Source organism: Oncorhynchus nerka, linkage group LG15 (genome assembly GCF_034236695.1).
Source record: "Oncorhynchus nerka isolate Pitt River linkage group LG15, Oner_Uvic_2.0, whole genome shotgun sequence".
Lineage (NCBI taxonomy): Eukaryota > Metazoa > Chordata > Actinopteri > Salmoniformes > Salmonidae > Oncorhynchus > Oncorhynchus nerka.
Window position 1 is genome coordinate 98,294,546 of NC_088410.1, and position 25,503 is coordinate 98,320,048.

The following is a 25,503-nucleotide window of genomic DNA, read 5'->3' on the forward strand; positions in this document are numbered from 1 at the left end:
CATTAGCATTGTAGTTAAGGTTAGGCATTAGAATTAGCATTGTAGTTAAGGTTAGGCATTAGCATTAGCATTGTAGTTAAGGTTAGGCATTAGCATTAGCATTGTAGTTAAGGTTAGGCATTAGAATCAGCAGTGTAGTTAAGGTTAGGCATTAGCATTAGCATTGTAGTTAAGGTTAGGCATTAGAATTAGCAGTGTAGTTAAGGTTAGGCATTAGCATTAGCATTGTAGTTAAGGTTAGGCATTAGCATTAGCATTGTAGTTAAGGTTAGGCATTAGAATTAGCAGTGTAGTTAGGGTTAAGGTTAGGCATTATAATTAGCAGTGTAGTTAGAGTTAGGCATTATAATTAGCAGTGTAGTTAGGGTTAAGGTTAGGCATTATAATTAGCAGTGTAGTTAGAGTTAGGCATTATAATTAGCAGTGTAGTTAGGGTTAGGCATTAGAATTAGCAGTGTAGTTAGGGTTAATGTTAGGAATTAGCATTAGCAGTGTAGTTAGGGTTAAGGTTAGGGTTAAGGTTAGGCATTAGCATTAGCATTAGCAGTGTAGTTAGGGTTAAGATCTGCCTCCAGAACAAGATTCATGACCCAAAAACGCTAACCTGTCCCTTTCCTCCCCTTCTCCTCTCACAAGATGTCCATGATCTTTTCAACATCCTAGTTGTGTGTGAATATAAAGCTCTTCTGTTTGACCTAGATATTGAGTATCATTGTTTCAGTACTTTTTTTTTTGTTTTGCTAATGTATGTTGTATGTGTGTCACTGGCCAGGTGTGGAACTCATACTTCAGCCTGGCTGTTCTCTACATCAGCCAGCCCAGTCTACAACTAGAGAACACCACGCCAGCCAAGAGGAAGAACGTGTTGGACAAGTATGTACCCTCAAAGAGTTCCCATTCAATCATCATCACCATCGTTTACCATTTCTCTTCAAGCATCTTGTTTTCTTTGATTGTACAGAGAATGTGTTGGACGAGTAAGACTGCTCACAGAGGGCCTGCCACTCTTCATCATGGTTTACCACTTGTCCTGAAGCATGCTGTGTTGTCTCTAAAGTGTTCATCTGTATAGTAACAACCTCCAGTGTTCATCTGTATAGTAACGTCCTCCAGTGTTCATCTGTACAGTAACTTCCTCCAGTGTTCATCTGTACAGTAACTTCCTCCAGTGTTCATCTGTACAGTAACTTCCTCCAGTGTTTATCTGTACAGTAACTTCCTCCAGTGTTCATCTGTACAGTAACTTCCTCCAGTGTTCATCTGTACAGTAACTTCCTCCAGTGTTCATCTGTACAGTAACGACCTCCAGTGTTTATCTGTACAGTAACTTCCTCCAGTGTTCATCTGTACAGTAACTTCCTCCAGTGTTCATCTGTACAGTAACGACCTCCAGTGTTCATCTGTACAGTAATGACCTCCGGTGTTCATCTGTACAGTAATGACCTCCAGTGTTCATCTGTACAGTAACGACCTCCAGTGTTCATCTGTACAGTAACGACCTCCAGTGTTCATCTGTACAGTAACGACCTCTATCTGTATAGTAACGACCTCCAGTGTTTGTAGTGGAGTATAGATCCTTGCTGGGTCAATATCCGGCTAGCTAGAGGGACCACTTTTCTTACAGTGTTCGTCAAACCTTGAATTGCCTGAGGTTGTAAGTTTTAATCTCATACCGTAATAGTGATTTTGCTGAGATAACTGTCTGCTCATTTGTTTCCTTCTAGTTTCATTATCATTTTATGCTGTATCTGACTTAAAAATCAAAGTTTATTGGTCACGAACACAGATTTTCAGATGTTATTGCAGTTGCTGCTAAATGCTTGTGTTTCTAGCTCCAACAGTAATACCAAACTAAATGCTTGTGTCTCTAACTCCAACAGCAATACCTAGCTAAATGCTTGTGTTTCTAGCTCCAACAGCAATACCTAGCTAAATGCTTCTGTTTCTAGCTCCAACAGTAATCCCAAACTAAATGCTTGTGTTTCTAGCTCCAACAGCATTACCTAGCTAAATGCTTGTGTTTCTAGCTCCAACAGTAATACCTAGCTAAATGCTTCTGTTTCTAGCTCCAACAGTAATACCTAGCTAAATGCTTGTGTTTCTAGCTCCAACAGTGCAGTAATACCAAACTAAATGCTTGTGTCTCTAACTCCAACAGCAATACCTAGCTAAATGCTTGTGTTTCTAGCTCCAACAGCATTACCTAGCTAAATGCTTGTGTTTCTAGCTCCAACAGTAATAATAACCTCCAACAGTAATACCTAGCTAAATGCTTCTGTTTCTAGCTCCAACAGTAATACCTAGCTAAATGCTTGTGTTTCTAGCTCCAACAGTGCAGTAATACCAAACTAAATGCTTGTGTCTCTAACTCCAACAGCATTACCTAGCTAAATGCTTGTGTTTCTAGCTCCAACAGCAATACCTAGCTAAATGCTTGTGTTTCTAGCTCCAACAGTAATACCTAGCTTAATGCTTGTGTCTCTAGCTCCAACAGTAATACCTAGCTAAATGCTTGTGTTCCTCGCTCCAACAGTAATACCTAGGTAAATGCTTGTGTTTCTAGCTCCAACAGTGCAGTATTACCAAACGAAATGCTTGTGTTTCTGGCTCCAACAGTAATACCTAGCTAAATCCTGTTTCTCACGTTGCCCTGTTCACGTCCTGTTTCTCACGTTGCCCTGTTCACGTCCTGTTTCTCACGTTGCCCTGTTCACTTCCTGTTTCCTGTTGTCTTGTTCACGTTGCCTTGCTTCCTGTTTTCCGTTGCCTTGTTCTTCCTGTTTCTCATGTTGTCTTGTTCACTTCCTGATTCTCACGTTGCCTTGTTCACTTCCTGTTTCTCACGTTGCCTTGTTCACTTCCTGTTTCTCACGTTGCCTTGTTCACTTCCTGTTTCTCACGTTGCCCTGTTCACTTCCTGTTTCTCACGTTGCCCTGTTCACTTCCTGTTTCTCACGTTGCCTTGTTCACTTCCTGTTTCTCACGTTGCCTTGTTCACTTCCTGTTTCTCACGTTGCCTTGTTCACTTCCTGTTTCTCACGTTGCCCTGTTCACTTCCTGTTTCTCACGTTGCCCTGTTCACGTCCTGTTTCTCACGTTGCCCTGTTCACTTCCTGTTTCTCACGTTGCCCTGTTCACTTCCTGTTTCTCATGTTGTCTTGTTCACTTCCTGATTCTCACGTTGCCTTGTTCACTTCCTGTTTCTCACACAGTTTCTTTCAAAGGAGAGCTAATAGAGTACCAGGCTTCAGTTTAAAATATGCAAGCTCCATTTCTGATATTCCCTTCACGCTTGAAGCACACACTGTAGACGTCTGTAATTCTGTGATCTCCATAATGATGTGATCTTCAAGGTGATGATGTTCTTCAGTCTTTCAGTACATTTCCTCATCTGTTAACTGTGGAAATACCAAAAAATATATCATATCCAATACATGTCCAATATTCTTCAGTCAGAGATCTGTGTCTGTGGTTCTTCACCTGTTGTTTTGTTTCTAGATATGGTGACATGAGAGTGATGATGGCCTACGAGCTGTTCAGCATGTGGCAGAACCTCGGTGAGAGTTGCTCTCTATCTCACCCTTTATCGTGCTATGTAATATTACATTTTAAATGTAGCATGTAGAGAACCTACTGTACTGTAGGATCCTCACCCATGTATACATTTGCCCGTTCTCACTCTCACTCACTCACTCACTCACTCACTCACTCACTCACTCACTCACTCTCTCACTCTCTCACTCTCTCACTCTCTCACTCACTCACTCACTCACTCACTCACTCACTCACTCACTCACTCACTCACTCACTCACTCACTCACTCACTCTCTCACTCTCTCACTCTCTCACTCACTCACTCACTCACTCACTCACTCACTCACTCACTCACTCTCTCACTCACTCTCTCACTCACTCACTCACTCACTCCCTCCCTCCCTCACTCCCTCCCTCCCTCACTCACTCACTCACTCACTCTCCCAATCAAACATACAGAATGTTCACTTGGTACTTAGGTAGCCTAGCGGTTAGCGCGTTGAGGCCAGTAACCAAAAGGTTAATGGATCGAATCCCCGAGCTGACAAGGTAAATATCTGTCGTTCTGCCCTTGAGCAAGGCCGTTAAACCACTGTTCCCCGGGCGCCGTGGATGCCGTTCATTGCGTCTGGTTGAAAGGAAGTGTTTTTGGGGTTATTTGATGTAAAGTCTGACTCCTCTTCCTGTCCTCTCCAGGTGAGAACAAGATCCACTTCATCCCAGGTATGATAGGTCCGTTCCTGGGTGTGACCCTGGTGCCTCAGGGGGAGGTCAGGAACATCATGATCCCTATCTTCCACGACATGATGGACTGGGAGCAGAGGAAGAACGGGAACTTCAAACAGGTACACACACACACACACACACACAAATACACACACACACACATATATACACTCACACACACACACATATATACACACACACACACACACACACACACATACACACACACACACACACACACACATATACACACACACACACACACACACACACACATATACACACACACACACACACACACACATATATACACACACACACACACACACACATATTACAGTAGGTTTGATCTAACTGCATGTATATTACAGTAGGTTTGATCTAAATACATGTATATTACAGTAGGTTTGATCTAACTACATGTTTATTACAGTAGGTTTGATCTAACTACATGTATATACATTAGGTTTGATCTAACTACATGTATATACAGTAGGTTTGATCTAACTACATGTATATACAGTAGGTTTGATCTAACTACATGTATATACAGTAGGTAAAGGGGGGCCCTCTTTCACTCATATTACATCCATTTCTTTCACGTACAATATTTTCAAAAATTACAATGCGCTCTTCTTGCAGTCGTGGACGTCACAGAGCGTTTATGGCACATTGACGGGGATAAATATTTTTACCAGGTTTGACGTTCGTTAGAGAGTGAGATTTAAAGTTTGCCTTGTCTCTCGTTACACCCTGTGTTATAACGGCAGGAGAAACAGTGGCTTATTCACACTGTTCTGTGTAGGTGGAGGCAGAGCTGATAGACAAGCTGGACAGTCTGGTGTCTGAGGGGAAAGGAGACGAGAACTACAGAGAACTATTCAGCCTGCTGTAAGTAGAGGAATACACACACACACACACACACACACACACACACAGACACACACACACACAAACACACACCAACAAACACCAGCGCGCACACACCCAACACACAATCTAGTCTGTGCAGTGTTGGTTTCTACCTGCTACCTTGATAACCCTGTGTGTTGGATCTAACCTGTTGGTTTCTACCTGCTACCTTGATAACCCTGTGTGTTGGATCTAACCTGTTGGTTTCTACCTGCTACCTTGATAACCCTGTGTGTTGGATCTAACCTGTTGGTTTCTACCTGCTACCTTGATAACCCTGTGTGTTGGATCTAACCTGTTGGTTTCTACCTGCTACCTTGATAACCCTGTGTGTTGGATCTAACCTGTTGGTTTCTACCTGCTACCTTGATAACCCTGTGTGTTGGATCTAACCTGTTGGTTTCTACCTGCTACCTTGATAACCCTGTGTGTTGGATCTAACCTGTTGGTTTCTACCTGCTATGATCAACATGTCTTTACCTCTTACGTTCATAACATTGCATTTGCTTGGCTCCTCTTTCTGCTGCGTGTGGGATTTAGAACCCAGCTCTTTGGGCCTTACCCCAGGTAAGATAACACAGCTCTTTGGGCCTTACCCCAGGTAAGATAACACAGCTCTTTGGGCCTTACCCCAGGTAAGATAACACAGCTCTTTGGGCCTTACCCCAGGTAAGATAACACAGCTCTTTGGGCCTTACCCCAGGTAAGATAACACAGCTCTTTGGGCCTTACCCCAGGTAAGATAACCCAGCTCTTTGGGCCTTACCCCAGGTAAGATAACACAGCTCTTTGGGCCTTACCCCAGGTAAGATAACACAGCTCTTTGGGCCTTACCCCAGGTAAGATAACACAGCTCTTTGGGCCTTACCCCAGGTAAGATAACACAGCTCTTTGGGCCTTACCCCAGGTAAGATAACCCAGCTCTTTGGGCCTTACCCCAGGTAAGATAACACAGCTCTTTGGGCCTTACCCCAGGTAAGATAACACAGCTCTTTGGGCCTTACCCCAGGTAAGATAACACAGCTCTTTGGGCCTTACCCCAGGTAAGATAACACAGCTCTTTGGGCCTACTGCCACTAACTCCTCTCTACGTCCTGTCGAATGATGTACTCACAGCGATCACTCAAAACCTAGGCCCTTGGTGGTATTGATTGATAAGGCGTTTGTGTGTGTCTTTGTCTCCAGTCTGCTGGAGAAGATTGAGCAAGAGACGTGGAGGGAGACGGGGATCTCCTTCGTCACCTCTGTCACACGGCTGATGGAACGACTGCTGGACTACAGGTGAGACTAGATAGGTCTCCAGACGAAATAGGTAGGTCTCCAGACGAGATAGGTCTCCAGGCGAGATAGGTCTCCAGGCGAGATAGATAGGTCTCCAGACGAAATAGGTAGGTCTCCAGACGAGATAGGTCTCCAGGCGAGATAGGTCTCCAGGCGAGATAGATAGGTCTCCAGACTAGATAGATAGGTCTCCAGGCGAGATAGATAGGTCTCCAGACTAGATAGGTCTCCAGACTAGATAGATAGGTCTCCAGACGAGATAGATAGGTCTCCAGACTAGATAGATAGGTCTCCAGACTAGATAGGTCTCCAGACTAGATAGGTCTCCAGACTAGATAGATAGGTCTCCAGGCGAGATAGATAGGTCTCCAGACTAGATAGGTCTCCAGACTAGATAGGTCTCCAGGCGAAATAGATAGATCTCCAGACGAAATAGGTCTCCAGGCGAGATAGGTCTCCAGACGAGATAGATAGGTCTCCAGACTAGATAGGTCTCCAGACTAGATAGGTCTCCAGACTAGATAGATAGGTCTCCAGACTAGATAGATAGGTCTCCAGACTAGATAGGTCTCCAGACTAGATAGGTCTCCAGACTAGATAGATAGGTCTCCAGACTAGATAGATAGGTCTCCAGACTAGATAGGTCTCCAGACTAGATAGGTCTCCAGACTAGATGGATAGGTCTCCAGGCGAGATAGGTCTCCAGACTAGATAGGTCTCCAGACTAGATAGATAGGTCTCCAGGCGAGATAGGTCTCCAGACTAGATAGGTCTCCAGGCGAGATAGGTCTACAGACTAGATAGGTCTCCAGGCGAGATAGGTCTCCAGACTAGATAGATAGGTCTCCAGACTAGATAGATAGGTCTCCAGGCGAGATAGGTCTCCAGACTAGATAGATAGGTCTCCAGGCGAGATAGGTCTCCAGACTAGATAGATAGGTCTCCAGACTAGATAGATAGGTCTCCAGACGAGATAGATAGGTCTCCAGGCGAGATCGATAGGTCTCCAGACTAGATAGGTCTCCAGACTAGATAGATAGGTCTCCAGACTAGATAGGTCTCCAGACTAGATAGATAGGTCTCCAGACTAGATAGGTCTACAGACTAGATAGATAGGTCTCCAGACTAGATAGGTCTCCAGACTAGATAGATAGGTCTCCAGACTAGATAGGTCTCCAGGCGAGATAGATAGGTCTCCAGACTAGATAGGTCTCCAGACGAGATAGGTCTCCAGACTAGATAGGTCTCCAGGCGAGATAGATGGGTCTCCAGACTAGATAGGTCTCCAGACTAGATAGGTCTCCAGGCGAGATAGATGGGTCTCCAGGTGAGATAGATTGGTCTCCAGGCGAGATAGGTAGGTCTCCAGACTATATAGGTCTGCAGACGAGATAGATAGGTCTCCAGACTAGATAGATTGGTCTCCAGGCGAGATAGATAGGTCTCCAGACTAGATAGATAGGTCTCCAAACGAGATAGATTGGTCTCCAGACTAGATAGATAGGTCTCCAGACTAGATAGATAGGTCTCCAGGCGAGATAGATAGGTCTCCAGGCGAGATATATAGGTCTCCAGACGAGATATATAGGTCTCCAGACTAGATAGGTCTCCAGACGAGATAGATAGGTCTCCAGACTAGATAGATAGGTCTCCAGGCGAGATAGATAGGTCTCCAGACTAGATAGGTCTCCAGACGAGATAGATAGGTCTCCAGACTAGATAGATAGGTCTCCAGACTAGATAGATAGGTCTCCAGACTAGATAGGTCTCCAGACGAGATAGATAGGTCTCCAGACGAGATAGATAGGTCTCCAGACTAGATAGATAGGTCTCCAGACTAGATAGATAGGTCTCCAGGCGAGATAGATAGGTCTCCAGACTAGATAGGTCTCCAGACTAGATAGATAGGTCTCCAGACGAGATAGATAGGTCTCCAGACTAGATAGATAGGTCTCCAGACTAGATAGATAGGTCTCCAGACTAGATAGATAGGTCTCCAGACTAGATAGGTCTCCAGACGAGATAGATAGGTCTCCAGACGAGATAGATAGGTCTCCAGACTAGATAGATAGGTCTCCAGGCGAGATAGATAGGTCTCCAGACTAGATAGATAGGTCTCCAGACTAGATAGATAGGTCTCCAGGCGAGATAGATAGGTCTCCAGACTAGATAGATAGGTCTCCAGACTAGATAGATAGGTCTCCAGACTAGATAGATAGGTCTCCAGACTAGATAGATAGGTCTCCAGACGAGATAGATAGGTCTCCAGACTAGATAGATAGGTCTCCAGGCGAGATAGATAGGTCTCCAGACTAGATAGATAGGTCTCCAGACTAGATAGATAGGTCTCCAGGCGAGATAGATAGGTCTCCAGACGAGATAGATAGGTCTCCAGACTAGATAGATAGGTCTCCAGACTAGATAGATAGGTCTCCAGACTAGATAGATAGGTCTCCAGGCGAGATAGATAGGTCTCCAGGCGAGATAGATAGGTCTCCAGACTAGATAGATAGGTCTCCAGACTAGATAGATAGGTCTCCAGACTAGATAGATAGGTCTCCAGACTAGATAGATAGGTCTCCAGGCGAGATAGATAGGTCTCCAGACTAGATAGATAGGTCTCCAGGCGAGATAGATAGGTCTCCAGACTAGATAGATAGGTCTCCAGACGAGATAGGTCTCCACTTGTTGTTATGTAAACGTGGAGGGCAGAAGATAAGATGCATTACTATTCATTACTATTCATTACTATTCACCAATAACTGGACCGGTTCCTCTCTCTGTTTAGGGACTGCATGAAAGGAGACGAGACAGAGAACAAGAAGATTGGCTGTACTGTCAACCTGTTGGTAAGATACTATAGACTCTGTCTGTACTGTCAACTGGTAACATACTGTAGACTCTGTCTGTACTGTCAACTGGTAACATACTATAGACTCTGTCTGTACTGTCAACTGGTAACATACTGTAGACTCTGTCTGTACTGTCAACCTGTTGGTAAGATACTATAGACTCTGTCTGTACTGTCAACTGGTAACATACTATAGACTCTGTCTGTACTGTCAACTGGTAACATACTGTAGACTCTGTCTGTACTGTCAACTGGTAACATACTATAGACTCTGTCTGTACTGTCAACCTGTTGGTAAGATACTATAGACTCTGTCTGTACTGTCAACTGGTAACATACTATAGACTCTGTCTGTACTGTCAACTGGTAACATACTATAGACTCTGTCTGTACTGTCAACCTGCTGGTAAGATACTATAGACTCTGTCTGTACTGTCAACTGGTAACATACTATAGACTCTGTCTGTACTGTCAACTGGTAACATACTATAGACTCTGTCTGTACTGTCAACTGGTAACATACTGTAGACTCTGTCTGTACTGTCAACTGGTAACATACTATAGACTCTGTCTGTACTGTCAACCTGTTGGTAAGATACTATAGACTCTGTCTGTACTGTCAACTGGTAACATACTATAGACTCTGTCTGTACTGTCAACCTGTTGGTAAGATACTATAGACTCTGTCTGTACTGTCAACTGGTAACATACTGTAGACACTGTCTGTACTGTCAACCTGTTGGTAAGATACTATAGACTCTGTCTGTACTGTCAACTGGTAACATACTGTAGACTCTGTCTGTACTGTCAACTGGTAACATACTATAGACTCTGTCTGTACTGTCAACCTGTTGGTAACATACTATAGACTCTGTCTGTACTGTCAACTGGTAACATACTATAGACTCTGTCTGTACTGTCAACTGGTAACATACTATAGACTCTGTCTGTACTGTCAACTGGTAACATACTGTAGACTCTGTCTGTACTGTCAACTGGTAACATACTATAGACTCTGTCTGTACTGTCAACTGGTAACATACTATAGACTCTGTCTGTACTGTCAACTGGTAACATACTATAGACTCTGTCTGTACTGTCAACTGGTAACATACTATAGACTCTGTCTGTACTGTCAACCTGTTGGTAAGATACTATAGACTCTGTCTGTACTGTCAACTGGTAACATACTGTAGACACTGTCTGTACTGTCAACCTGTTGATAAGATACTATAGACTCTGCCTGTACTGTCAACTGGTAACATACTGTAGACTCTGTCTGTACTGTCAACTGGTAACATACTATAGACTCTGTCTGTACTGTCAACTGGTAACATACTATAGACTCTGTATGTACTGTCAACCTGTTGGTAAGATACTATAGACTCTGTCTGTACTGTCAACTGGTAACATACTATAGACTCTGTCTGTACTGTCAACTGGTAACATACTGTAGACTCTGTCTGTACTGTCAACTGGTAAGATACTATAGACTCTGTCTGTACTGTCAACTGGTAACATACTGTAGACTCTGTCTGTACTGTCAACTGGTAACATACTGTAGACTCTGTCTGTACTATCAACTGGTAACATACTGTAGACTCTGTCTGTACTGTCAACTGGTAACATACTGTAGACTCTGTCTGTACTGTCAACTGGTAACATACTGTAGACTCTGTCTGTACTGTCAACCTGTTGATAAGATACTGTAGACTCTGTCTGTACTGTCAACCTGCTGGTAACATACTATAGACTCTGTCTGTACTGTCAACTGGTAACATACTATAGACTCTGTCTGTACTGTCAACCTGTTGGTAAGATACTATAGACTCTGTCTGTACTGTCAACTGGTAACATACTGTAGACACTGTCTGTACTGTCAACCTGTTGATAAGATACTATAGACTCTGCCTGTACTGTCAACTGGTAACATACTGTAGACTCTGTCTGTACTGTCAACTGGTAACATACTATAGACTCTGTCTGTACTGTCAACTGGTAACATACTATAGACTCTGTATGTACTGTCAACCTGTTGGTAAGATACTATAGACTCTGTCTGTACTGTCAACTGGTAACATACTATAGACTCTGTCTGTACTGTCAACTGGTAACATACTGTAGACTCTGTCTGTACTGTCAACTGGTAAGATACTATAGACTCTGTCTGTACTGTCAACTGGTAACATACTGTAGACTCTGTCTGTACTGTCAACTGGTAACATACTGTAGACTCTGTCTGTACTGTCAACTGGTAACATACTATAGACTCTGTCTGTACTGTCAACTGTTAACATACTATAGACTCTGTCTGTACTGTCAACCTGTTGGTAACATACTATAGACTCTGTCTGTACTGTCAACTGGTAACATACTGTAGACTCTGTCTGTACTGTCAACTGGTAACATACTACAGACTCTGTCTGTACTGTCAACCTGTTGGTAAGATACTGTAGACTCTGTCTGTACTGTCAACCTGTTGGTAAGATACTGTAGACTCTGTCTGTACTGTCAACTGGTAACATACTGTAGACTCTGTCTGTACTGTCAACTGGTAACATACTATAGACTCTGTCTGTACTGTCAACCTGTTGGTAAGATACTATAGACTCTGTCTGTACTGTCAACTGGTAACATACTATAGACTCTGTCTGTACTGTCAACCTGTTGGTAAGATACTATAGACTCTGTCTGTACTGTCAACTGGTAACATACTGTAGACACTGTCTGTACTGTCAACCTGTTGGTAAGATACTATAGACTCTGTCTGTACTGTCAACTGGTAACATACTGTAGACTCTGTCTGTACTGTCAACTGGTAACATACTATAGACTCTGTCTGTACTGTCAACCTGTTGGTAACATACTATAGACTCTGTCTGTACTGTCAACTGGTAACATACTATAGACTCTGTCTGTACTGTCAACTGGTAACATACTATAGACTCTGTATGTACTGTCAACTGGTAACATACTGTAGACTCTGTCTGTACTGTCAACTGGTAACATACTATAGACTCTGTCTGTACTGTCAACTGGTAACATACTATAGACTCTGTCTGTACTGTCAACTGGTAACATACTATAGACTCTGTCTGTACTGTCAACTGGTAACATACTATAGACTCTGTCTGTACTGTCAACCTGTTGGTAAGATACTATAGACTCTGTCTGTACTGTCAACTGGTAACATACTGTAGACTCTGTCTGTACTGTCAACCTGTTGATAAGATACTATAGACTCTGCCTGTACTGTCAACTGGTAACATACTGTAGACTCTGTCTGTACTGTCAACTGGTAACATACTATAGACTCTGTCTGTACTGTCAACTGGTAACATACTATAGACTCTGTATGTACTGTCAACCTGTTGGTAAGATACTATAGACTCTGTCTGTACTGTCAACTGGTAACATACTATAGACTCTGTCTGTACTGTCAACTGGTAACATACTGTAGACTCTGTCTGTACTGTCAACTGGTAAGATACTATAGACTCTGTCTGTACTGTCAACTGGTAACATACTGTAGACTCTGTCTGTACTGTCAACTGGTAACATACTGTAGACTCTGTCTGTACTATCAACTGGTAACATACTGTAGACTCTGTCTGTACTGTCAACTGGTAACATACTGTAGACTCTGTCTGTACTGTCAACTGGTAACATACTGTAGACTCTGTCTGTACTGTCAACTGGTAACATACTATAGACTCTGTCTGTACTGTCAACCTGTTGGTAACATACTATAGACTCGGTCTGTACTGTCAACCTGCTGGTAAGATACTGTAGACTCTGTCTGTACTGTCAACTGGTAACATACTGTAGACTCTGTCTGTACTGTCAACTGGTAACATACTGTAGACTCTGTCTGTACTGTCAACCTGCTGGTAACATACTATAGACTCTGTCTATACTGTCAACCTGTTGGTAAGATACTATAGACTCTGGCTGTACTGTCAACTGGTAACATACTATAGACTCTGTCTGTACTGTCAACTGGTAACATACTATAGACTCTGTCTGTACTGTCAACTGGTAACATACTATAGACTCTGTCTGTACTGTCAACTGGTAACATACTATAGACTCTGTCTGTACTGTCAACTGGTAACATACTATAGACTCTGTCTGTACTGTCAACCTGTTGGTAAGATACTGTAGACTCTGTCTGTACTGTCAACCTGCTGGTAACATACTATAGACTCTGTCTGTACTGTCAACCTGTTGGTAAGATACTATAGACTCTGGCTGTACTGTCAACTGGTAACATACTATAGACTCTGTCTGTACTGTCAACTGGTAACATACTGTAGACTCTGTCTGTACTGTCAACCTGTTGGTGAGATACTATAGACTCTGTCTGTACTGTCAACTGGTAACATACTGTAGACTCTGTCTGTACTGTCAACCTGTTGATAAGATACTATAGACTCTGTCTGTACTTTCAACTGGTAACATACTGTAGACTCTGTCTGTACTGTCAACCTGTTGGTGAGATACTATAGACTCTGTCTGTACTGTCAACTGGTAACATACTATAGACTCTGTCTGTACTGTCAACTGGTAACATACTATAGACTCTGTCTGTACTGTCAACCTGTTGGTAAGATACTATAGACTCTGTCTGTACTGTCAACCTGTTGGTAAGATACTATAGACTCTGTCTGTACTGTCAACCTGTTGGTAACATACTATAGACTCTGTCTGTACTGTCAACTGGTAACATACTATAGACTCTGTCTGTACTGTCAACTGGTAACATACTATAGACTCTGTCTGTACTGTCAACTGGTAACATACTGTAGACTCTGGCTGTACTGTCAACCTGTTGGTAAGATACTATAGACTCTGTCTGTACTGTCAACTGGTAACATACTGTAGACTCTGTCTGTACTGTCAACTGGTAACATACTATAGACTCTGTCTGTACTGTCAACTGGTAACATACTATAGACTCTGTCTGTACTGTCAACCTGTTGGTAACATACTGTAGACTCTGTCTGTACTGTCAACTGGTAACATACTATAGACTCTGTCTGTACTGTCAACTGGTAACATACTATAGACTCTGTCTGTACTGTCAACCTGTTGGTAAGATACTATAGACTCTGTCTGTACTGTCAACTGGTAATAAGTCGCTCTGGATAAGAGCGTCTGCTAAATGACTTAAATGTAAATGTAAATGTCTGTACTGTCAACCTGTTGGTAAGATACTATAGACTCTGTCTGTACTGTCAACTGGTAACATACTATAGACTCTGTCTGTACTGTCAACTGGTAACATACTGTAGACTCTGTCTGTACTGTCAACTGGTAACATACTATAGACTCTGTCTGTACTGTCAACCTGTTGGTAACATACTGTAGACTCTGTCTGTACTGTCAACTGGTAACATACTATAGACTATGTCTGTACTGTCAACTGGTAACATACTATAGACTCTGTCTGTACTGTCAACTGGTAACATACTGTAGACTCTGGCTGTACTGTCAACCTGTTGGTAAGATACTATAGACTCTGTCTGTACTGTCAACTGGTAACATACTGTAGACTCTGTCTGTACTGTCAACTGGTAACATACTATAGACTCTGTCTGTACTGTCAACTGGTAACATACTGTAGACTCTGTCTGTACTGTCAACCTGTTGGTAAGATACTATAGACTCTGTCTGTACTGTCAACTGGTAACATACTGTAGACTCTGGCTGTACTGTCAACCTGTTGGTAAGATACTATAGACTCTGTCTGTACTGTCAACTGGTAACATACTATAGACTCTGTCTGTACTGTCAACCTGTTGGTAAGATACTATAGACTCTGTCTGTACTGTCAACTGGTAACATACTATAGACTCTGTCTGTACTGTCAACCTGTTGGTGAGATACTATAGACTCTGTCTGTACTGTCAACTGGTAACATACTGTAGACTCTGTCTGTACTGTCAACTGGAAACATACTGTAGACTCTGTCTGTACTGTCAACTGGTAACATACTATAGACTCTGTCTGTACTGTCAACTGGTAACATACTGTAGACTCTGGCTGTACTGTCAACCTGTTGGTGAGATACTATAGACTCTGTCTGTACTGTCAACTGGTAACATACTATAGACTCTGTCTGTACTGTCAACTGGTAACATACTATAGACTCTGTCTGTACTGTCAACCTGTTGGTAAGATACTATAGACTCTGTCTGTACTGTCAACCTGTTGGTAAGATACTATAGACTGTGTCTGTACTGTCAACTGGTAACATACTGTAGACTCTGTCTGTACTGTCAACTGGAAACATACTGTAGACTCTGTCTGTACTGTCAACTGGTAACATACTATAGACTCTGTCTGTACTGTCAACTGGAAACATACTGTAGACTCTGTCTGTACTGTCAACTGGTAACATACTATAGACTCTGTCTGTACTGTCAACTGGTAACATACTATAGACTCTGTCTGTACTGTCAACTGGTAACATACTATAGACTCTGTCTGTACTGTCAACTGGTAACATACTATAGACTCTGTCTGTACTGTCAACTGGTAACATACTATAGACTCTGTCTGTACTGTCAACCTGTTGGTAAGATACTATAGACTCTGGCTGTACTGTCAACTGGTAACATACTGTAGACTCTGTCTGTACTGTCAACCTGTTGATAAGATACTATAGACTCTGCCTGTACTGTCAACTGGTAACATACTGTAGACTCTGTCTGTACTGTCAACTGGTAACATACTATAGACTCTGTCTGTACTGTCAACTGGTAACATACTATAGACTCTGTATGTATTGTCAACCTGTTGGTAAGATACTATAGACTCTGTCTGTACTGTCAACTGGTAACATACTATAGACTCTGTCTGTACTGTCAACTGGTAACATACTGTAGACTCTGTCTGTACTGTCAACTGGTAAGATACTATAGACTCTGTCTGTACTGTCAACTGGTAACATACTGTAGACTCTGTCTGTACTGTCAACTGGTAACATACTGTAGACTCTGTCTGTACTATCAACTGGTAACATACTGTAGACTCTGTCTGTACTGTCAACTGGTAACATACTGTAGACTCTGTCTGTACTGTCAACTGGTAACATACTGTAGACTCTGTCTGTACTGTCAACCTGTTGATAAGATACTGTAGACTCTGTCTGTACTGTCAACCTGCTGGTAACATACTATAGACTCTGTCTGTACTGTCAACTGGTAACATACTATAGACTCTGTCTGTACTGTCAACTGTTAACATACTATAGACTCTGTCTGTACTGTCAACCTGTTGGTAACATACTATAGACTCTGTCTGTACTGTCAACTGGTAACATACTGTAGACTCTGTCTGTACTGTCAACTGGTAACATACTATAGACTCTGTCTGTACTGTCAACCTGTTGGTAAGATACTGTAGACTCTGTCTGTACTGTCAACCTGTTGGTAAGATACTGTAGACTCTGTCTGTACTGTCAACTGGTAACATACTGTAGACTCTGTCTGTACTGTCAACTGGTAACATACTATAGACTCTGTCTGTACTGTCAACCTGTTGGTAACATACTATAGACTCGGTCTGTACTGTCAACCTGCTGGTAAGATACTGTAGACTCTGTCTGTACTGTCAACTGGTAACATACTGTAGACTCTGTCTGTACTGTCAACTGGTAACATACTGTAGACTCTGTCTGTACTGTCAACCTGCTGGTAACATACTATAGACTCTGTCTGTACTGTCAACCTGTTGGTAAGATACTATAGACTCTGGCTGTACTGTCAACTGGTAACATACTATAGACTCTGTCTGTACTGTCAACTGGTAACATACTATAGACTCTGTCTGTACTGTCAACTGGTAACATACTATAGACTCTGTCTGTACTGTCAACTGGTAACATACTATAGACTCTGTCTGTACTGTCAACTGGTAACATACTATAGACTCTGTCTGTACTGTCAACCTGTTGGTAAGATACTGTAGACTCTGTCTGTACTGTCAACCTGCTGGTAACATACTATAGACTCTGTCTGTACTGTCAACCTGTTGGTAAGATACTATAGACTCTGGCTGTACTGTCAACTGGTAACATACTATAGACTCTGTCTGTACTGTCAACTGGTAACATACTGTAGACTCTGTCTGTACTGTCAACCTGTTGGTGAGATACTATAGACTCTGTCTGTACTGTCAACTGGTAACATACTGTAGACTCTGTCTGTACTGTCAACCTGTTGATAAGATACTATAGACTCTGTCTGTACTGTCAACTGGTAACATACTGTAGACTCTGTCTGTACTGTCAACCTGTTGGTGAGATACGATAGACTCTGTCTGTACTGTCAACTGGTAACATACTATAGACTCTGTCTGTACTGTCAACTGGTAACATACTATAGACTCTGTCTGTACTGTCAACCTGTTGGTAAGATACTATAGACTCTGTCTGTACTGTCAACCTGTTGGTAAGATACTATAGACTCTGTCTGTACTGTCAACCTGTTGGTAACATACTATAGACTCTGTCTGTACTGTCAACTGGTAACATACTATAGACTCTGTCTGTACTGTCAACTGGTAACATACTGTAGACTCTGTCTGTACTGTCAACTGGTAACATACTATAGACTCTGTCTGTACTGTCAACTGGTAACATACTATAGACTCTGTCTGTACTGTCAACTGGTAACATACTGTAGACTCTGGCTGTACTGTCAACCTGTTGGTAAGATACTATAGACTCTGTCTGTACTGTCAACTGGTAACATACTGTAGACTCTGTCTGTACTGTCAACTGGTAACATACTATAGACTCTGTCTGTACTGTCAACTGGTAACATACTATAGACTCTGTCTGTACTGTCAACCTGTTGGTAACATACTGTAGACTCTGTCTGTACTGTCAACTGGTAACATACTATAGACTCTGTCTGTACTGTCAACTGGTAACATACTATAGACTCTGTCTGTACTGTCAACCTGTTGGTAAGATACTATAGACTCTGTCTGTACTGTCAACCTGTTGGTAAGATACTATAGACTCTGTCTGTACTGTCAACTGGTAACATACTATAGACTCTGTCTGTACTGTCAACTGGTAACATACTGTAGACTCTGTCTGTACTGTCAACTGGTAACATACTAAAGACTCTGTCTGTACTGTCAACTGGTAACATACTGTAGACTCTGTCTGTACTGTCAACCTGTTGGTAACATACTATAGACTCTGTCTGTACTGTCAACTGGTAACATACTATAGACTCTGTCTGTACTGTCAACTGGTAACATACTGTAGACTCTGTCTGTACTGTCAACTGGTAACATACTATAGACTCTGTCTGTACTGTAAACTGGTAACATACTATAGACTCTGTCTGTACTGTCAACTGGTAACATACTGTAGACTCTGGCTGTACTGTCAACCTGTTGGTAAGATACTATAGACTCTGTCTGTACTGTCAACTGGTAACATACTATAGACTCTGTCTGTACTGTCAACCTGTTGGTAAGATACTATAGACTCTGTCTGTACTGTCAACTGGTAACATACTATAGACTCTGTCTGTACTGTCAACCTGTTGGTGAGATACTATAGACTCTGTCTGTACTGTCAACTGGTAACATACTGTAGACTCTGTCTGTACTGTCAACTGGAAACATACTGTAGACTCTGTCTGTACTGTCAACTGGTAACATACTATAGACTCTGTCTGTACTGTCAACTGGTAACATACTGTAGACTCTGGCTGTACTGTCAACCTGTTGGTGAGATACTATAGACTCTGTCTGTACTGTCAACTGGTAACATACTATAGACTCTGTCTGTACTGTCAACTGGTAACATACTATAGACTCTGTCTGTACTGTCAACCTGTTGGTAAGATACTATAGACTCTGTCTGTACTGTCAACCTGTTGGTAAGATACTATAGACTCTGTCTGTACTGTCAACCTGTTGGTAACATACTATAGACTCTGTCTGTACTGTCAACTGGTAACATACTATAGACTCTGTCTGTACTGTCAACTGGTAACATACTGTAGACTCTGTCTGTACTGTCAACTGGTAACATACTATAGACTCTGTCTGTACTGTCAACTGGTAACATACTGTAGACTCTGGCTGTACTGTCAACCTGTTGGTAAGATACTATAGACTCTGTCTGTACTGTCAACTGGTAACATACTGTAGACTCTGTCTGTACTGTCAACTGGTAACATACTATAGACTCTGTCTGTACTGTCAACTGGTAACATACTATAGACTCTGTCTGTACTGTCAACCTGTTGGTAACATACTATAGACTCTGTCTGTACTGTCAACTGGTAACATACTATAGACTCTGTCTGTACTGTCAACTGGTAACATACTATAGACTCTGTCTGTACTGTCAACCTGTTGGTAGGTACTATAGACTCTGTCTGTACTGTCAACCTGTTGGTAAGATACTATAGACTCTGTCTGTACTGTCAACTGGTAACATACTATAGACTCTGTCTGTACTGTCAACTCTGTCTGTACTGTAAGATACTATAGACTCTGTCTGTACTGTCAACTGGTAACATACTATAGACTCTGTCTGTACTGTCAACTGGTAACATACTATAGACTCTGTCTGTACTGTCAACTGGTAACATACTATAGACTCTGTCTGTACTGTCAACTGGTAACATACTATAGACTCTGTCTGTACTGTCAACTGGTAACATACTATAGACTCTGTCTGTACTGTCAACCTGTTGGTAACATACTGTAGACTCTGTCTGTACTGTCAACTGGTAACATACTATAGACTCTGTCTGTACTGTCAACTGGTAACATACTATAGACTCTGTCTGTACTGTCAACCTGTTGGTAAGATACTATAGACTCTGTCTGTACTGTCAACCTGTTGGTAAGATACTATAGACTCTGTCTGTACTGTCAACTGGTAACATACTATAGACTCTGTCTGTACTGTCAACTGGTAACATACTGTAGACTCTGTCTGTACTGTCAACTGGTAACATACTAAAGACTCTGTCTGTACTGTCAACTGGTAACATACTGTAGACTCTGTCTGTACTGTCAACCTGTTGGTAACATACTATAGACTCTGTCTGTACTGTCAACTGGTAACATACTATAGACTCTGTCTGTACTGTCAACTGGTAACATACTGTAGACTCTGTCTGTACTGTCAACTGGTAACATACTATAGACTCTGTCTGTACTGTCAACTGGTAACATACTATAGACTCTGTCTGTACTGTCAACTGGTAACATACTGTAGACTCTGGCTGTACTGTCAACCTGTTGGTAAGATACTATAGACTCTGTCTGTACTGTCAACTGGTAACATACTGTAGACTCTGTCTGTACTGTCAACTGGTAACATACTATAGACTCTGTCTGTACTGTCAACTGGTAACATACTATAGACTCTGTCTGTACTGTCAACTGGTAACATACTGTAGACTCTGTCTGTACTGTCAACCTGTTGGTAACATACTATAGACTCTGTCTGTACTGTCAACTGGTAACATACTATAGACTCTGTCTGTACTGTCAACTGGTAACATACTGTAGACTCTGTCTGTACTGTCAACTGGTAACATACTATAGACTCTGTCTGTACTGTCAACTGGTAACATACTATAGACTCTGTCTGTACTGTCAACCTGTTGGTAAGATACTATAGACTATGTCTGTACTGTCAACCTGTTGGTAAGATACTATAGACTCTGTCTGTACTGTCAACTGGTAACATACTATAGACTCTGTCTGTACTGTCAACTGGTAACATACTGTAGACTCTGTCTGTACTGTCAACTGGTAACATACTAAAGACTCTGTCTGTACTGTCAACTGGTAACATACTGTAGACTCTGTCTGTACTGTCAACCTGTTGGTAACATACTATAGACTCTGTCTGTACTGTCAACTGGTAACATACTATAGACTCTGTCTGTACTGTCAACTGGTAGACATACTGTAGACTCTGTCTGTACTGTCAACTGGTAACATACTATAGACTCTGTCTGTACTGTCAACTGGTAACATACTATAGACTCTGTCTGTACTGTCAACTGGTAACATACTGTAGACTCTGGCTGTACTGTCAACCTGTTGGTAAGATACTATAGACTCTGTCTGTACTGTCAACTGGTAACATACTATAGACTCTGTCTGTACTGTCAACCTGTTGTAAGTAAGATACTATAGACTCTGTCTGTACTGTCAACTGGTAACATACTATAGACTCTGTCTGTACTGTCAACCTGTTGGTGAGATACTATAGACTCTGTCTGTACTGTCAACTGGTAACATACTGTAGACTCTGTCTGTACTGTCAACTGGAAACATACTGTAGACTCTGTCTGTACTGTCAACTGGTAACATACTATAGACTCTGTCTGTACTGTCAACTGGTAACATACTGTAGACTCTGGCTGTACTGTCAACCTGTTGGTGACATACTATAGACTCTGTCTGTACTGTCAACTGGTAACATACTATAGACTCTGTCTGTACTGTCAACTGGTAACATACTATAGACTCTGTCTGTACTGTCAACCTGTTGGTAAGATACTATAGACTCTGTCTGTACTGTCAACCTGTTGGTAAGATACTATAGACTCTGTCTGTACTGTCAACCTGTTGGTAACATACTATAGACTCTGTCTGTACTGTCAACTGGTAACATACTATAGACTCTGTCTGTACTGTCAACTGGTAACATACTGTAGACTCTGTCTGTACTGTCAACTGGTAACATACTATAGACTCTGTCTGTACTGTCAACTGGTAACATACTGTAGACTCTGGCTGTACTGTCAACCTGTTGGTAAGATACTATAGACTCTGTCTGTACTGTCAACTGGTAACATACTGTAGACTCTGTCTGTACTGTCAACTGGTAACATACTATAGACTCTGTCTGTACTGTCAACTGGTAACATACTATAGACTCTGTCTGTACTGTCAACCTGTTGGTAACATACTGTAGACTCTGTCTGTACTGTCAACTGGTAACATACTATAGACTCTGTCTGTACTGTCAACTGGTAACATACTATAGACTCTGTCTGTACTGTCAACCTGTTGGTAAGGTACTATAGACTCTGTCTGTACTGTCAACCTGTTGGTAAGATACTATAGACTCTGTCTGTACTGTCAACTGGTAACATACTATAGACTCTGTCTGTACTGTCAACCTGTTGGTAAGATACTATAGACTCTGTCTGTACTGTCAACCTGTTGGTAAGATACTATAGACTCTGTCTGTACTGTCAACTGGTAACATACTATAGACTCTGTCTGTACTGTCAACTGGTAACATACTATAGACTCTGTCTGTACTGTCAACTGGTAACATACTGTAGACTCTGTCTGTACTGTCAACTGGTAACATACTATAGACTCTGTCTGTACTGTCAACTGGTAACATACTATAGACTCTGTCTGTACTGTCAACTGGTAACATACTGTAGACTCTGTCTGTACTGTCAACTGGTAACATACTATAGACTCTGTCTGTACTGTCAACTGGTAACATACTATAGACTCTGTCTGTACTGTCAACTGGTAACATACTGTAGACTCTGGCTGTACTGTCAACCTGTTGGTAAGATACTATAGACTCTGTCTGTACTGTCAACTGGTAACATACTATAGACTCTGTCTGTACTGTCAACCTGTTGGTAAGATACTATAGACTCTGTCTGTACTGTCAACCTGTTGGTAAGATACTATAGACTCTGTCTGTACTGTCAACCTGTTGGTAACATACTATAGACTCTGTCTGTACTGTCAACTGGTAACATACTATAGACTCTGTCTGTACTGTCAACTGGTAACATACTGTAGACTCTGTCTGTACTGTCAACTGGTAACATACTATAGACTCTGTCTGTACTGTCAACTGGTAACATACTATAGACTCTGTCTGTACTGTCAACTGGTAACATACTGTAGACTCTGGCTGTACTGTCAACCTGTTGGTAAGATACTATAGACTCTGTCTGTACTGTCAACTGGTAACATACTGTAGACTCTGTCTGTACTGTCAACTGGTAACATACTATAGACTCTGTCTGTACTGTCAACTGGTAACATACTATAGACTCTGTCTGTACTGTCAACCTGTTGGTAACATACTGTAGACTCTGTCTGTACTGTCAACTGGTAACATACTATAGACTCTGTCTGTACTGTCAACTGGTAACATACTATAGACTCTGTCTGTACTGTCAACCTGTTGGTAAGATACTATAGACTCTGTCTGTACTGTCAACCTGTTGGTAAGATACTACAGACTCTGTCTGTACTGTCAACTGGTAACATACTATAGACTCTGTCTGTACTGTCAACTGGTAACATACTGTAGACTCTGTCTGTACTGTCAACTGGTAACATACTAAAGACTCTGTCTGTACTGTCAACTGGTAACATACTGTAGACTCTGTCTGTACTGTCAACATGTTGGTAAGATACTATAGACTCTGTCTGTACTGTCAACCTGTTGGTAAGATACTATAGACTCTGTCTGTACTGTCAACCTGTTGGTAACATACTATAGACTCTGTCTGTACTGTCAACTGGTAACATACTATAGACTCTGTCTGTACTGTCAACTGGTAACATACTGTAGACTCTGTCTGTACTGTCAACTGGTAACATACTATAGACTCTGTCTGTACTGTCAACTGGTAACATACTATAGACTCTGTCTGTACTGTCAACTGGTAACATACTGTAGACTCTGGCTGTACTGTCAACCTGTTGGTAAGATACTATAGACTCTGTCTGTACTGTCAACTGGTAACATACTGTAGACTCTGTCTGTACTGTCAACTGGTAACATACTATAGACTCTGTCTGTACTGTCAACTGGTAACATACTATAGACTCTGTCTGTACTGTCAACCTGTTGGTAACATACTGTAGACTCTGTCTGTACTGTCAACTGGTAACATACTATAGACTCTGTCTGTACTGTCAACTGGTAACATACTATAGACTCTGTCTGTACTGTCAACCTGTTGGTAAGATACTATAGACTCTGTCTGTACTGTCAACCTGTTGGTAAGATACTATAGACTCTGTCTGTACTGTCAACTGGTAACATACTATAGACTCTGTCTGTACTGTCAACTGGTAACATACTGTAGACTCTGTCTGTACTGTCAACTGGTAACATACTAAAGACTCTGTCTGTACTGTCAACTGGTAACATACTGTAGACTCTGTCTGTACTGTCAACCTGTTGGTAACATACTATAGACTCTGTCTGTACTGTCAACTGGTAACATACTATAGACTCTGTCTGTACTGTCAACTGGTAACATACTGTAGACTCTGTCTGTACTGTCAACTGGTAACATACTATAGACTCTGTCTGTACTGTCAACTGGTAACATACTATAGACTCTGTCTGTACTGTCAACTGGTAACATACTGTAGACTCTGGCTGTACTGTCAACCTGTTGGTAAGATACTATAGACTCTGTCTGTACTGTCAACTGGTAACATACTATAGATTCTGTCTGTACTGTCAACCTGTTGGTAAGATACTATAGACTCTGTCTGTACTGTCAACTGGTAACATACTATAGACTCTGTCTGTACTGTCAACCTGTTGGTGAGATACTATAGACTCTGTCTGTACTGTCAACTGGTAACATACTGTAGACTCTGTCTGTACTGTCAACTGGAAACATACTGTAGACTCTGTCTGTACTGTCAACTGGTAACATACTATAGACTCTGTCTGTACTGTCAACTGGTAACATACTGTAGACTCTGGCTGTACTGTCAACCTGTTGGTGAGATACTATAGACTCTGTCTGTACTGTCAACTGGTAACATACTATAGACTCTGTCTGTACTGTCAACTGGTAACATACTATAGACTCTGTCTGTACTGTCAACCTGTTGGTAAGATACTATAGACTCTGTCTGTACTGTCAACCTGTTGGTAAGATACTATAGACTCTGTCTGTACTGTCAACCTGTTGGTAACATACTATAGACTCTGTCTGTACTGTCAACTGGTAACATACTATAGACTCTGTCTGTACTGTCAACTGGTAACATACTGTAGACTCTGTCTGTACTGTCAACTGGTAACATACTATAGACTCTGTCTGTACTGTCAACTGGTAACATACTGTAGACTCTGGCTGTACTGTCAACCTGTTGGTAAGATACTATAGACTCTGTCTGTA

At 41.8% G+C, this 25,503-nt stretch overlaps 1 protein-coding gene across 1 annotated transcript in view; it reads left to right on the top strand.

The window, feature by feature from the left end:
* LOC115127406 (dedicator of cytokinesis protein 3-like) overlaps window positions 1-25,503 on the top strand; it is a 311,415-nt gene that overhangs the window by 229,201 nt on the left and 56,711 nt on the right. Inside the window, 7 exon segments of the mRNA XM_065000744.1 lie at window positions 773-873; window positions 3,499-3,557; window positions 4,231-4,379; window positions 5,066-5,151; window positions 5,713-5,739; window positions 6,358-6,453; window positions 9,242-9,302. Coding sequence (XP_064856816.1) covers window positions 773-873; window positions 3,499-3,557; window positions 4,231-4,379; window positions 5,066-5,151; window positions 5,713-5,739; window positions 6,358-6,453; window positions 9,242-9,302 — 579 coding nt within the window.